The sequence below is a fragment of the Carcharhinus amblyrhynchos genome, chromosome 14 (genome assembly GCF_965287045.1).
Source record: "Carcharhinus amblyrhynchos chromosome 14, sCarAmb.v2.hapA, whole genome shotgun sequence".
Taxonomy (NCBI): Eukaryota; Metazoa; Chordata; class Chondrichthyes; order Carcharhiniformes; family Carcharhinidae; genus Carcharhinus; species Carcharhinus amblyrhynchos.
Genome location: NC_137337.1, coordinates 21,919,505 through 21,934,241, shown reverse-complemented (window position 1 = coordinate 21,934,241; position 14,737 = coordinate 21,919,505). Strand labels below are relative to the sequence as shown.

General features: G+C 42.8%; 1 protein-coding gene across 2 annotated transcripts in view; it reads right to left on the bottom strand.

Annotated features, from left to right (window-relative positions):
• The window catches only part of LOC145352483 (voltage-gated delayed rectifier potassium channel KCNH5), a 302,642-nt gene that overhangs the window by 178,275 nt on the left and 109,630 nt on the right, over positions 1-14,737 (bottom strand). For both annotated transcript variants that reach the window (XM_080202395.1, XM_080202397.1), the window contains exons 5-6: positions 11,182-11,297; positions 9,788-10,180 (exon numbers count right to left, since the gene is read on the bottom strand). In XM_080202395.1, coding sequence (XP_080058521.1) covers positions 9,788-10,180; positions 11,182-11,297 — 509 coding nt within the window. The remainder of the gene's footprint in view (positions 1-9,787; positions 10,181-11,181; positions 11,298-14,737) is intronic.

The following is a 14,737-nucleotide window of genomic DNA, read 5'->3' as shown; positions in this document are numbered from 1 at the left end:
GCAGTGGAGTTTTCACTAGTTTTTCACCAATGCACGCGTCCTGCTGGCTCAGTTTCTATTCCAACTTTGATTCCACAAAATTGAAATTACAAGCATGGTGGCACAGTAGTTAGCACTGCTGCTTCACACCACCAGAGACCTGGGTTTGATTCCTAGCTTGGGTCAATGTCTGTGGAGTTTGCAAATTCTCCCCCTGTCTGTGTGGGTTTCCTCCGAGTGCTCCAGTTTCCTCCCACAGTCCAAAGATGTGCATTTTAGGAAAATTGCCCTTGCTAAGTTCTCTGTCGGTGTACACGAACAGACGCCGGAGTATGGCGACTATGGGATTTTCACAGTAACTTCTTTGCAGTGTTAATGTAAGGCTACTTGTGACACTTATAAATAAACTTCTAAGTTTTTTGTTTCTCCTAAATTATGGCAGATGAAACCATTGCCAATGTCCTATTAATGGAAAATAATATCAAACTGGTCAAATCATGCTTCTGTTAAAGAATACAAATTATAAGAAGATCATCTTGTACAGTTGATTATCTTAATGCCATGACTGAATATAAAATGGTCTCGTCCGAATTGAATATTTTATGACAGACTAATCTAATCAAGGGCAAAATTATATGATTCAATCATTTTCAAATTTTGCTGTAACCCAAGACAGCAATCGACAATAACGTCAGAAATAATTGCTCTATCTTCTGAGAAGGTGAGAACGGAAACATTATCCAATTTATTTTGGGTTACTTGCTTTTCTGTAGATATTTGTCTGCCAGCCCCAAGATGCCCAGGAATTTCATTATGAATAAAATCTACAAATTGCACTGTAAGCTTGACACCTGTCGACTAAAATAACTTTTCATTACTGCAAATAATTAGTGGCAAGTAGACTTCTCTGTGGCTGAAAGGAGAACCATTTAAAACTGTTAAATATGTATCACGTTTGATTTGCTATGCACACTGAACGGTACCCGAGACTACCTTTTGAAACCAGCAGCCAACTTGTGACAATCTACATCGATAAACATTTAAGCTCCTTAGTTCAAAACACTGAACTTCAGCAGTGTGCACGATAAGAGGGTTATGCGAATCATGGGACGTCGCTGAAAAGAGGAACTTGTCAAATTTAAATTTTTAATCCTTACTTTAAGTCAGTGTTCATTCTCCTGGTGTACTCTGATATTTAATCTAATGGTATCGGCACGGGTTTCAAAATCCTTAACAGCTGCTCTGTAACCCTTAGTTTCACAATGAGGAGCATTCGATTGCAGCCACTTTTAATCATGGAAAAACAAGTAGTATCATAAAGCCATCAACTTAATGTCTGCTAATTCATTTTAATGCAAAATCCATCAAAATCAGCATTGACAAAACAACTCCACACAGCCTGCAGTCTGAAGGTTTTTATATGTCAGGGATCAGGAAATATGGTAAGTACTTAGCTTAATTAGTTGCTGCAGGGGAAAAGATTTGAGAATATGGAGAAGGCTAAATTTAATATAATTGGCCACATAAAATAATAACATTAACATCTGCAAATGGCAGTTCATGCCTTGAAAGACTAAAAATGGTAATTGAGAGCAACAAAGCAAAAGCTTTACCGCTCTGAAGCCAAAATCTAAATTTAGATTTCTTTTCTCCAACAAAAATACTTTTTTACAAAAACATATCAGTGCATCTTTTTGGAGTTTGCATCCAGTTCGTTACATCAAGAGCTCAGCTAGCTCTTGATGTAATGATTTGATTAACAAAATCAAATTAAAATTATATTTAGAATCATCGCATCCCTACAGTGCAGAAGGAGGTCATTTGGCTCATTGAGTCTGTACCGACAACAATCCCCTGCAGGTCCTATACCCGCAACCCCACATATTTACCCTGCTAGCCCCCCTGACACTAAGGGGCAATTTAGCATGGCCAATCCACCTAACCCGCACATCTTTGGAATGTGGGAGGAAATCGGAACACCCTGGGAAAACCCAGGCAGATACTGGGAGAACAATGCAAACTCCACACAGTGACCCAAGGCCAGAATTGAACCAGGGAAGAATTCCAATAGTTACTTTCATTTGCATGGGCAGTGCTTGGATTGATCTAGCATTATTCTTCTCCCCCCAATCTAGTCATGAGGGGCCCTAAGTTCATAGGAGGCAAAGGTGAAAACAGTTCAGTGCCAGTGATTTTGATAGAACTGAACATCAGACAGGATGTACACCAGCCAGCCTGTGCAATTCTGCCCATTTGTGCTCTGGCGCCAGTTGCATTTCCAAACTCACGATGTGCAAAATATCAGCAGAAACATGATCTACTTCCTGCTTCAATGAAGGCATTAACATATTAAAATAGTACATGGGGCAATTTCTTGTACACACCATTACAAGTACATCATACAGCATGATTTTTGTGCATAAGATATGTTTCTAATGCAGGTCAGAACTTGTCACAGTTTTGTTATCGGGACCAGCATTGTCTTAATAATTAAAGTTTCAGGAATATTGCAAAATGGCATCTGGGATTCTGTCTACCGTTACTGCATATTCATACAATGTACATCGTTGGTTATTAAAGTGCAAAATGGCTATCTTCAGAGAAAATTGCAATAGCCTCCTGTAAGATTCTGTTTGTCGCACGAATAGCTAGATAGTGCCATCATGTCAATGTCTGAGTCTTATCACTTGTGTCAGCTGGCTGCTGGGAGCTCCAGTCAGTGCAGTAACCTTTATCTGTTACTGCGATTCAATCACATAACTCCTGACAACACCATTCACTGTGAGTAGTGCACCTGCTATCACATTATACTATTTATTACTTGAAAAATATTCATATCATGTTCTTCAGCATCCTGTTATCCTTCGCAACATTTACCTTTTTTGTTCCTTTTTGAGAGGCAGTACAGTAGAACTGCCTCTCAAAACCAATCATTCAGAATGAAAGCCTGATTAAGGTTAGGCTACTTACTGCGCCTACCCTCCCTGGTTTAGAACCAAGTAAACGTGGAGACTAACACTTGCTTACCTTACACCTGGTCAGTGGCACGGTGGCACATAGTTAGCACCGCTGCTTCACAGTACCAAGGATCCGAGTTCGATTCCCAGCTTGGGTCACTGTCTGCACGGAGTCTGCACGTTCTCCCTGTGCAGATTTCCTCCGGGTGCTCTGGTTTCCTCCCATAGTCCAAAAGACATGCTGGTTAGGTGCATTAGCCATGTTAAATTTCCCTCGGAATGTGGCGACTAGGGGATTTTCATAGTAACTTAACTGCAGTGTTAATGTAGGCCTACTAATGATGCTGACAAATAAACTTAAAACTATAGATTCTTAAAAAAGCACACACACAGCTGGTGGCAAAAGGAGGAGAGCAGGCCATGGCTTTGATTTTCCAGCGAGGGTGCAATTTGCTCCCGAGTGTCTAGAAACAAGTGCAAAGCTCAGCAACAGCGTAACAATTCTCACCGTCAGCACTTGGACATAAGTAGCTTTGGACATTTTTAATTTCCATGGATGAGGAACAATACTTGCACAACATGCGATTTTCTATGGTGAACTCATCAGCATAATTACTCACAGCACCAAGCATAATTAGGAAGCTCCGCAAAGCAATAACCTACTGGAGGGAGCAGGCAGAAGGAATGGGAAAATTGCAACTCAGCTGCGATTTAAAGCAGGTAGGGAGACCTGAAGGCACGTGCCTGTTGGAAAATTCTTCAAACCTTTTAAAACAACTTAAAACAAAACTGTCGGCTTTTATGCCCAGAGAGGAAATAGCGAGGTTGAATCGAAATCTAATCTAGAAGCATGTGAAAGAATCTGCAGCCCAGACCTAAGCTGCTGAACAAAGTCGACGCTATCCTCCCAGGCAGACTTGTGGCACGTTTGGAAGGAGGTGAAGAGATGTTTGAGGCCACGGCCAATTGGTGCTGTCACTAGCAGAGTTAACCCGAAGCTGCATATTGGCTGGCTTCCCTGCAGCAGTGACACAGCTCTACGTCTGGCTCACTGCTCTCTGGATTCAATCCCTCACAGACATTGACAGGTAGATGTGTGAGAGCCACGGAATATGGTCGGTGGCATTTTGCAGGCACAGTTGATCAGACTGTGCTGGCAAACTATTATCTTTGCTCCATGAAGTGCCGCCAAGGCACACTCTGCTTCACCGTTAGTCATCCTAATGCAGCCTTCCCCATGAATTGCTCCACCAGGGAAGCAGTGGCGTCGTGTTATTATCACAAAAGTAGCGTAATGCTCTGGACAACCCAGGTTCAAATCTCACCACCGCAAATGGTGAAATTTGAATACAGTAAAAGAAAATCTGGAATTAAAAGTCTAATGATCACCATAAAACCATTGTCAATTATCGTAAAAGCCCATCTGGTTCACTAATACCCTTCGGGGAAGGAAATCTGCCGTCCTTACCTGGTCTGGCCTACATGTGCTTCAGACCAACAGCAATGTGGTTACTCCCAACTGTGCCCTGACATGGAGGGTAATAAATGCTGGCCCAGCGAGCGATGCCCGCATCCCGTAAAAAGAATAAATTTTTAAAAAGTCCTTGTCCCCCAACAAAGCATTGAGCACCTTTAACTGAAGGCACAGGTGTGAAATACGCCAGTGGATCGACAAAGATCCATCTTAAATCTCTCTCAGTTTTAGCTTCCTCCAAAATCCTTATATAAGGGCTGATCCTTATGCTTTATTTTTGGAACTGCCAGGGAAAATACAGCAGCAGAAAACATAACTTATCTCAAAGATTCCTGAATATTTGAATGGGGGCAGATTTTTTTTTAAGATTGAGTGAAGTGGTCTGAAAAACCTTGCCCTTTGAATGAATCTTTAACATACAGCCAATTCCCTGGCAACGTTGTAATGTGGCAACAGTGATGTGGTTTTAACGTCTGCGCCATCTTCTAACATTTCCACACGGAATACTCACGAACAGAAGCCTGTCCATATAAATTGTGCATCTAATGTTTTAGCGAAGAAGGAGATTAGAAGTCATCAAAAAATAGTAATAAAGAAGGAGTTTAAGGGTTTTGGGGGCTCAGTGGCAGCCACCAGACTACAGCAAAAAGTCTCACAACACCAGGTTGAAGTCTAACAAGTTTATTTGGAATCACAAGCTTTCAGAGTGCTGCTCTTTCACCAGGTGAGTCACCTAATGAAGGAGCAATGCTCCGAAAGCGTGTGAATCCAAATAAACCTGTTGGACTTCAACCTGGTGTGGTGAGAAATTCTTTCTGTGCCTACCCCAGGCTAATGCCAATATCTCCACCTCATAGCTACCAGACTTGATAGGAATCCTGAGGCTGGCGTTTGGAATGGTGATAAGCAAATAACTCCTGTTGCGCATGTTAAGTATTTACACATTCCTTCTATTTTACATTGCCCAGGTCAGAGTCTTTAACCTTTTGGAAAAGAGGGTCAGATGCTTGTGAGCGGTGACTAACATCATTATTGAACGAAGCAGAATCATGGTTAAACGCTAGGGTGAGTTCTATTTGTACAACCCAGGATATACAATATAAATTTCCCAAGATAGAAAGAAAGATTACCTGTGACAAAGCCTACCCAATTTTGCTCTGATAAATTTAACTCAAAGCAAAATTGGGCGAAGTGCATAAATTTCATGGAATCCTCCTTGCCCAAATGTTCTCCAAGCGCTCTCCTCGGGTGACATGTTGAACTTGATCCAGGTGTGGAGTAGTCAGATTAAGGCCAGGAAAGCAGAAAGTCCCGATTTCCACAAGGACAGTGGGCTTTTAACTCTAAGCCTCTGAATTGTTCCCTCTGCTTCCTGCACAGCAATAAGCTCGGGGAGGGAGATGGAGATCTTGGAGGCCAGGACTTTGAGGAATTCAGAAAGGCCAAGGAATGGGCAGAAGGTAAATTGCAACGGTCTTTGGAGTGATGGCAGAGAGGTGAGGGAGTGTGGGTGTTATCAGGAAGACTGCGAATAGCAGAGGAAATTTGAAATTACCTTGGGAAGATAATGGGATGGATGGAAGAACCTGGAGAAAGTGTGTGTTGCGAAGTCAAAGGCATTGAAGGGGGATATTAAGACATGAACATTTTGGGAGGGTGTAATCAGAGGAGGTGAGAAGGGAAGCTTTGGATTCTAGGTGAAGAACTCCTACCCTTTCTAGCCCAGGAACAGAGCTGGAAAAACCCAGTTCCATTCAACTCTCCTTGCTTCCCTTCAGCCTGGTTTCCTGAGACTTGGAAAACCAGGTTGACCAGCATTAAAGCTGGAAGGCAGGTAAAATCTGTGGCACACAACCTGATTGAAATATATCAGTAAGGATCCAGCAATAGTTAAAAGCAGATAGGCAAATTTCAGATCAGTTGAGTTTGTGTTTGACATTTTCATCTGATTCAAACCCACTCAATTTAGAGGTTAATATGAACCCTTTTTTAACCAGTGGCACTCTTGGAAATCCACCCCACTATGTCCAACTCGCAAACACATTTTGCATTTGTTGGAGTCCTCTGATCAACTACAGCCCCAAGTACATAGGAACCCCCACCATGTACCCTTTCTAGAGGAAATGTCCCCAACAGTGCCCTGGCATGGCCATCTGGCACTGCTCTGGGAGGCAATGCCAGGGAGAGTGCCCAGGCCAGTGCCAGAGTACTACCCGGATATGTTCCTCTCTCCCCTAGCACGGCACTTACCTGTACGCCTCCTGTCTCTTCACTTGGTTCATATTTGTTCCAGACCTGTAGTGAACCTCGCTGATGTGATATCGTATTGGCGACGGGGAGATCAGAATGTTGGAGGATGATACATTAGGAAAGCCCACTAGCGACATGGTAATGCATTTAAGTTAATTCCACGATCTTCCTGGCTGTGAACTACATCATTTCACTGGCATGAGATTGCGTCACAAGATTTTGCCAGCAAGGTTCTTACTTTTGGCCCCTTGCGAGATTTGGCACCCACATCCCAGCCTGTCTTTTGGATGAGGCCCTATTTGTTCTCACAGGTGGAGAAGTTCCCATGGGATTATTTCAAAGGAAAGGGGTGTTGTTTTCAATGTCTTGGCCAATATTTACCTCACTGTCAACATCACTTAAAAAGATATCTGGCCATTATCACATTGCTGTTGGTTGGAGCTTGCTTTGTGTGCATATTAGCCACCAATTTTCCTACATTACAACAGTTATTAAATTTCAAAGTAAAACATTAATTGCGACAGACTTTAGGATGCCCTGAGATCATGAAAGGTACTATATATATGCAAATCTCTCTTTTTAGTATCTTCTTCAGAGGTGAGTACTTTTAAGAACATAAGAACATAAGAAATAGGAGCAGGAGTAGGCCATCTAGCCCTTCGAGCCTGCCCCGCCGTTCAATAAGATCATGGCTGATCTGAATTGGATCAGTTCCACTTTCCCGCTCTCTCCCCATAACCCTTAATTCCCTTGTCTATCAAAAACCTATCTACCCGTGACTTAAATACATTTAGCGAGGTAGCCTCCACCACTTCAACAGGCAGAGAATTCCAGAGATTCACCACCCTTTGAGTGAAGAAGTTCCTCCTCAACTCTGATCTAATCTGCGCCACCCTGATCTTGAGGCTGTGCCCTTTAGTTCTGATTTTGTTAATAGTGTTCACATCTCTTATCTGCATCTCCATGCTGTGCTTTGGGATATCAGATATTTCATTAAGCACTTATGTGGCGACAATGCTCAACATACCACAGAGAATTCCCATGATCACCTTTAAATTTGTCAATTAATGAAAAGTTAGTGTCAATTTTCATCCTTAGAGTTGTAGCATCGAGCTTTGCACATTGGCAGATACACATCCAAATCTCAGTACAGGGTATCCCCATGATTTTCTATCCACCCTGAATCAGCCCCCATCTGAATTCCTGACAGATGGTCTCAGTGCACAATACTCTGCACAATGAGTGTTAAAGATGAAAAGGTACTCTTAAAACTGTTCCACATGATCTAAAAAAGATGATGGAGAATTTCCTTAAATCAACATGGGTCTCAGTTGCTGTGAGTCCACTAACAGAAGAATCATAGAATGATAGAATCCTTACAGTGCAGAAGCAGGCTGGTGGGCCCATCGAGTCTACCCCGACTATCTGAAAGAGCATCCCTATAACTCCACATATTTACCCCATTAATCCCCCTGAACTGACCCACCTTGTAACACTGAGAGACAATTTAGCATGGTTAATCAACCTAACCTGCAATCTTTGTATTGTGGGAGGAAACCGGAGCACCCGGAGGAAACCCACACACGCAGACACGGTGAGAATGTGTAAACTGCACACAGACAGTCATCCGAGGCCAGAATTGAACCTGGATCCCTGGCGCTGTGAGGCAGCAGTGCTAACTTTATCCTGGATGCACGTACGCAGCCTTACATATTGCACTAGAAGCCAGATGAAGCAGCTAGACAGGATTACTCACGTCCGATAAAATTCTCACTCACATTACACTCTGTTGACTGAATGAAAAATTAGGGGAAATAACTTTCCTGAAAAAAGCTTTAAAGTCGGTCATAGGACAATGCCACATATATGCCGTGAATCTACAGTCGAATCAACTTGTTCCAGGGAAAGGACTTTCATCTAGGATGCAACCTACATAGGAGGTGACCTATTTGAACATCAATAAGGTATTTTAGCTGGTACCTAAAGCAAATTGCACTGGAGCAGTTTCTGACGTCGGTTTTAAGAAGTTAGAATTATTATTCTAACAAAAGCAGAAAATACCGGCTGTTGTTGTCAGTCCTACTCCAAGTTAATTTTGATAATTATAAGGAAAGGATCTTTCACTCTCTTTCAGATTCTGGCAATCTGTAAATCACTTCTAGTATTCCAGATATCCAGTATTTGTGTTTTATCTCTAATGATAATAACTAGAGTAACAAGGTGTTTCAGCTGACTGTTTTTAGATCTTTAATATGCAATCATTTCTCTTGCAACTTTTACTTCACAGAAACACATCTTGCAACCTGAAAATTCATCCATTTTAGCATTTGCACTGCTCTATTTATATAGATGATTGAATTTTTGATCTATGCTGTTACTGTAATGTAACATTTTTAAGTGGAGAACATGCGTGTTCCTGAGCTTTTCCTGTAAATCTGATCAGCGAGTTGCTTTTCCACCTCCATTTGTGCTTCAGTTTATCGCAGATACCTATTTTTCCATAAAATCCCTGCAGTGCAGAAAGAGGCCATCCAGCTCATCACGTCTGCACCTCGCCCCTCTCTCCCCACCCCCATCCTGTAACCCTGCGCATTACTTACACATCCATGGTCACTGAGGGGCAATTTAGCATGGCCAGTCCAGCCAACTTACACATCCCTGGACACTAAGGGGCAAATTAGCATGGTCAAATCACCCTAGCTGCAGATCTTTGGAACGTGGGAGGAAGCTGGAGCACCCGGAGGAAACCTACGCAGTCACCCAAGGCTGGAATCGAACCTGGGTCCCTGGCACTGTCAGGCAGCGGTGCTAACCACTGTGCCACCGTGCCGCCCTTCTTTGTGCACTCCTTGCCCGGGTTCCTGGAGAGGGTACCATCCTTTTGGTTTAATTGCAAAGCAATGTCTTGCAAAAGCCACCAATGTGCCTGAACTTCTGCTATACATGATGTAGGAGGTACAAGAAGAACTGTGTGAAATCAATAACATTAATTTAGTTCTAACAGGGCTGCATTACAAAGGTTTGCCGCAAATCAAACCTTACACTGACAGCGCAGCTCTAAACACTGCACTACGGGAAGCAGATGTCTGCTGCTTTCACTGTTATAAATTTAGATATATCGACTTACCTCATCCACATTCTCAAAGGCATTGATGATGTCATATGGCAGACAGGACAGCAGGTCAATCACAAACCAGGTTTTTAAGTAGTTCATTCTGATTAGTTTGGGATCGGATATAACTTCTCCTCCAGGACCCACAAACGTCGTGTGGAAATTTAAGACAATATCCACTAAGAATATCACATCAACCACACTGTCCAGCACTAGCCAAGCAATGTTGTTCTGTTTTGTTCTGAAAGACACGTTATAAGGAACCATAATTGCAGTGTAGAAGGTTAAAATAAGGATGATCCAGTCCCAGGTCGTTTTAAACGTACAATAGTGCAGGATGATGTGCGGCGGAGTCTTTGGAGCCTCCTGCTTATATTGAGGAAGGATGTCGGATCCTAGCTGCAGAACCTGAAATGCAGGAAAATTGATCGCCATAACACGTTATCCAAACTTCTTAATAGCATCAAAAAGCATAATACTTCTGAACTTAATCTGCCCTCAAACTCTGCAAGGCCTCAACATTGCGTTGGGACGCACAGCAAACTTTCTAAATGGAGGTTATAAGGAAAAGAACTATCTTTCTTTTTCTGATCTCCACCACCTCCCTCCTCCCCCCCACAACCCACTCACCCACCCTGCACACATTCTATCTCATTTAAGTAAAATCATCAATCCTGCACCACTGTAAGGTGTTGCCCTAGCTGCAGCTTTCCCAGAAAGTGCACTGAAATCACATAGTGATGTTAGAATCATGGAACAGAATCATCGAATCCCTACAGTGCAGAAGGTGGCCATTCAGCCCATCAAGTCTGCACTGACCACAGTCCCACCCAAGCCCCGCTCCCATAACCCCACACATTTACCCTTCTAGTCTCCCTGACACTAGGCTCAATTTAGCACAGCCAGTCAATCTCAACCACACATATTTGGACTGTGGGAGGAAACAGGACCACCCAGAGGAAACCCACGCAGATACGGGAGAACGTGAAAACTCCACACAGTCACCCAAGGCTGGAATTGAACTTGGGACCCTGGCGCTGTGAGGCATCAGTGCAAACCACTGTACCACCTGGCTGCCCACAGTGAAAGGGAAAAGATCAGGATCACTCTATATCTGTCCCTGTCTCTTCTCAGTCCCCCCACCCCACTCATCCCCTCCGAGATTTGTACCTGAGGAACTGATTTCTGGAGGTGAGCCAGGTTTTGGCCTGAGTGCTGAAATAGTATCAGATAAATGACTGGCTTTTTGGTAAGGAATGAAGAATTCTTCGCCAAAATCAAATGATGTGACTGCCAATCCCAGTGCAGGATTGTGTTCCTTCACCTGAGAAACTTTCTGTTTTTGTTGGATCGAAGGCTTTGAGGAAAAAAAATGGAGCCAAAGTATAGACGTGGAATTCAATGCTTACCTCCGCTAAACGTGAATGTTTGTGGACCCCATCGGATTTGTTCATCGGAGTCAGTTGCTGCAGGACACTTCGGCTGTTTGTCAACGCCCTTGTTAGTCGAGCAAATTTTGCCCACCCTTTATAGAGGAAAAAAGAGGCAGTGACTACCGAGTCCAGTAACCCACACTGTCCTCACAATGCTGCAATTTTAGCTGTTGCAAAGAACAGTTTTTCAACTGTAACATAATAAAGCTGTGCCAGTTTAAAATAGATGTTACTGAGCATCTATTAGTTAATTTCTTTTGGACAGTGTACATACAATTAGCCAATGTAATTTTAAGCATCCAGTTAATACCTATCTGCAGCGTTACTGTTGTAAGCCATTTTATGTGCAACTGGAAAAAACTGATACTGTGGGTGCAAAACATCACAGTCGGCACTATCCAAATTGCTACATGAATTTTATTTTGCCTGTGCTGGTTGCATGTAAGTGCTGCCAATACTACTCTGCATTGTAAAAGTGAAAGGGGGAAGGCAGTGGCCACGCAGTGATGCCCAAAAAGTTTGGAAGATTGATTGGTGAAAAAAAAGTGGAAATGTGGTACACCATTCACTCACATCCCCTGACACACCAGGGAGCACATTTTTGTTACGTTCTACTCTGTTTTTCTGAAAATAGTAACTGTGCTTGTTCCAAAGTGGTTTGATGTGAATTGACAAGCTGTGTTAAGGAAGCAACATTAGCTGCACTGGATATTTGATTTGATTTCATTTGATTTCATTTGATTTATTATTGTCACACTGAAAAGTATTGTTTCTTGCATGCTATACAGTCAAAGCATACCATTCATAGAGAAGGAAAGGAGAGAGTGCAGAATGTAGTGATACAGGGAAGAGGTAACTGAAGGGAGTGTGAACAGGGAACAATGAATGGGACAAAAATCCTGTAGGCTTTCTTTTTTGCGTAATCCTTCCAATGCCAGGTAACGAAATGCTGCGCTCATTGTGAGAATGTTTCTAATCAGTTGAAGGTTGCATGTGCAGATGAGATGAATTGTCTGTCTATCCCACTGTCCATTCCAATATCTTTGCTAATCGCTGCACAATAATGTTTCAGTTGAAGCTAACCATTGACACATATTGATTTTGTCTGCTGGCGCACACTTAGATGGAAGCTGTTGTAACATTAAGAGAAAGTCAATGCAATGATTTATATTGGGGGTCCAGGGAGTTTCATCTCTAATGGTGACTGTGTGCTTTTAATGAAATATATGTTGCGGCTGATAGGCCTAGCTGGTTACATTTTAATAGGACATTCTTTTATCCGAAGAATAGTCTGGTGAACCTTTCAATCATCAATGCAGCTAAGTCGTGTTTGATTTATGTTCCTACAAAGCACTTTGATACTGTGTTTTGTCGAGTCTATTTGTAAAACAAGTGGGAAAACACTTTTCCCAAATTAGATGAAGATGTTGAACACACTCTGCATGCATAGAATCAAATTATAGAATTACAGAATGACTTAGCACAGAAAGTGGCCAAGCCATAGAAGAGGAAACTCTGTCACTGGATGGGTTCAAAATTAATACAGGAGGAATTGTTGGACATGCCACCAGCACTTAAAACTGACAAGAAGCCAGGATCGGATGAGTTGCATCCAAGGATAATTAAGGAAGTGAGAGTGGAAATTGCAAGGATGCTGGCCATAATCTTTCAGTCTTCCATAGACTCAGGGGAGGGGGCCAGAGGACTGGAAAATTGTTCGAAAAAGGTAGTAAAAACAAACCCAGATTATAGACGAGTCAGTTTAGCTTCGGTATTGGGAAGCTTCTAGAAACAATTAATCAGGACAGCATTAGTGGTCACATGGAAAAATATGGGTTCATTAGGAAGAGCCAGCATGGATTTCTAATGGGGAAATCATGTCTAACTGACTTTGCTGCTGTTTATTGAAGAGGCAAAAGAGGGTAGATGAGGGTGATGCTGTTGATGTGATGTACATGGACTCTCAAGACGCATTCAGTACCGTGCCACACAACAGGCGTGTGAGAAAAGTTATAGCTTATGGAATATAAGGGCAAAAGCAACATGGATACAAAATTGACTGAAAACAGAGAGTAATGGTCAATGGATATTTTCGGACTGGAGGAAGGTATGCAATGGAGTTCCTCGGGAGTTGGTATTGGGGCCCTTGCTTTTCCTGATATGTGTTAATGATTTGAATACTGATGAGATTAGATATGTCAAAGTTTACAGATAATACAAAACTTGGAATCATTGTAAACTGTAAGAAGGATGGAGTAGACATGGACAAGTTGGTGCAGTGGGTGGATAGGTGGAAGATGAAGTTCAATGCAGGGAATTGTGGATGGGAATTTTGTTAGGAAAAACATGGAGAGACAATGGGCAGAATTTTATGAGATTGATCCTAAGTTTTCAGCTAGCATGAAAATGGGAGAGTTCCTGGTCTGTTTTTTTGGGTGAGTTTCCATGCCCAATCTTATGTACTTAGTCATTGAAAATATGGAATAAACTGCATCTAGCTGGTGTGGACACTGGACTGGGCTAAATTTGCCAACCAGCCTGCAGAGGAAGATATTACATGTGCAATTTCAACAGCAGGATCTGACAGACAGTGAGGTATCAGGCTCCTGCTGCTGCAGGCAGCCTCACAAACACTGCACCTCCCACCCACCCAACTGCAATTGCCAGGGCCCATGGCAGATCATAAGCCCCACACCACTCAGGATGCGGCCCCGCTGCCTCCCCCGCTGCAGCCCTGCAGCCTCCTCCACTGCCCAGACCAATCATGCCCCCTTCTCCCCCATTTCAATCACATTGCAGAGTTGGCATAGATTGTAATTATTTCAAATCTTCCCCCACAGCACTAACAAACTGCCCCATGAGAAGCCTAGCTCCAAGCCTCTTGAGGTCAGTCCGTGAGAACTGTACAGCACATTTCCCTCAGAAATGGTCCTAATGTCCAGCAACCAAAAGTCTTGCCCCATCATTCATGCATTCAGCTGCACTATGCTTCTCTTTCTATATGCATAGTGCATCTGGGCATTACTGCCTTTGAGATCCTACTTCATTTCTTCTCCAACTCACTGAAGGCTACTTGCAGGACCCCATTCCTCTTTGTTGTTATATTCTACACACATCCTCCAACAGTTCATCCTTCCCTCCCTTCACAATGATTGACAGCGGCTCGGTAACATCCCAGACCCTGGCACCAGGGAGCAACATACCATCTGGAATCAAAAACAAAACCTAACCGCAGTCATTATAGATACAAGCATAAACTAAAAAACATTGAGAATGCATTATCCTATTTGGAATGTAGTGGAATAAACTATAACTATTGCTTTTTAGATTCTCGTGGCTAGAAAGAGGTCTAAGCTTGTTTTCACAGCTGAAAAAGATGGCCTGCCAGGAGAGCTTGCCCAGGAACGGGAAGCTCAAATCTCCCCCAATATTGGGCATCATCAATATCTTGCTGGCAAATGGCGGCTGGCAAGCAGGTATCTAGAGGCAGTTCGCCAGTCTGATGAGGACCACTTCAGGCCAGCTGTTGGAC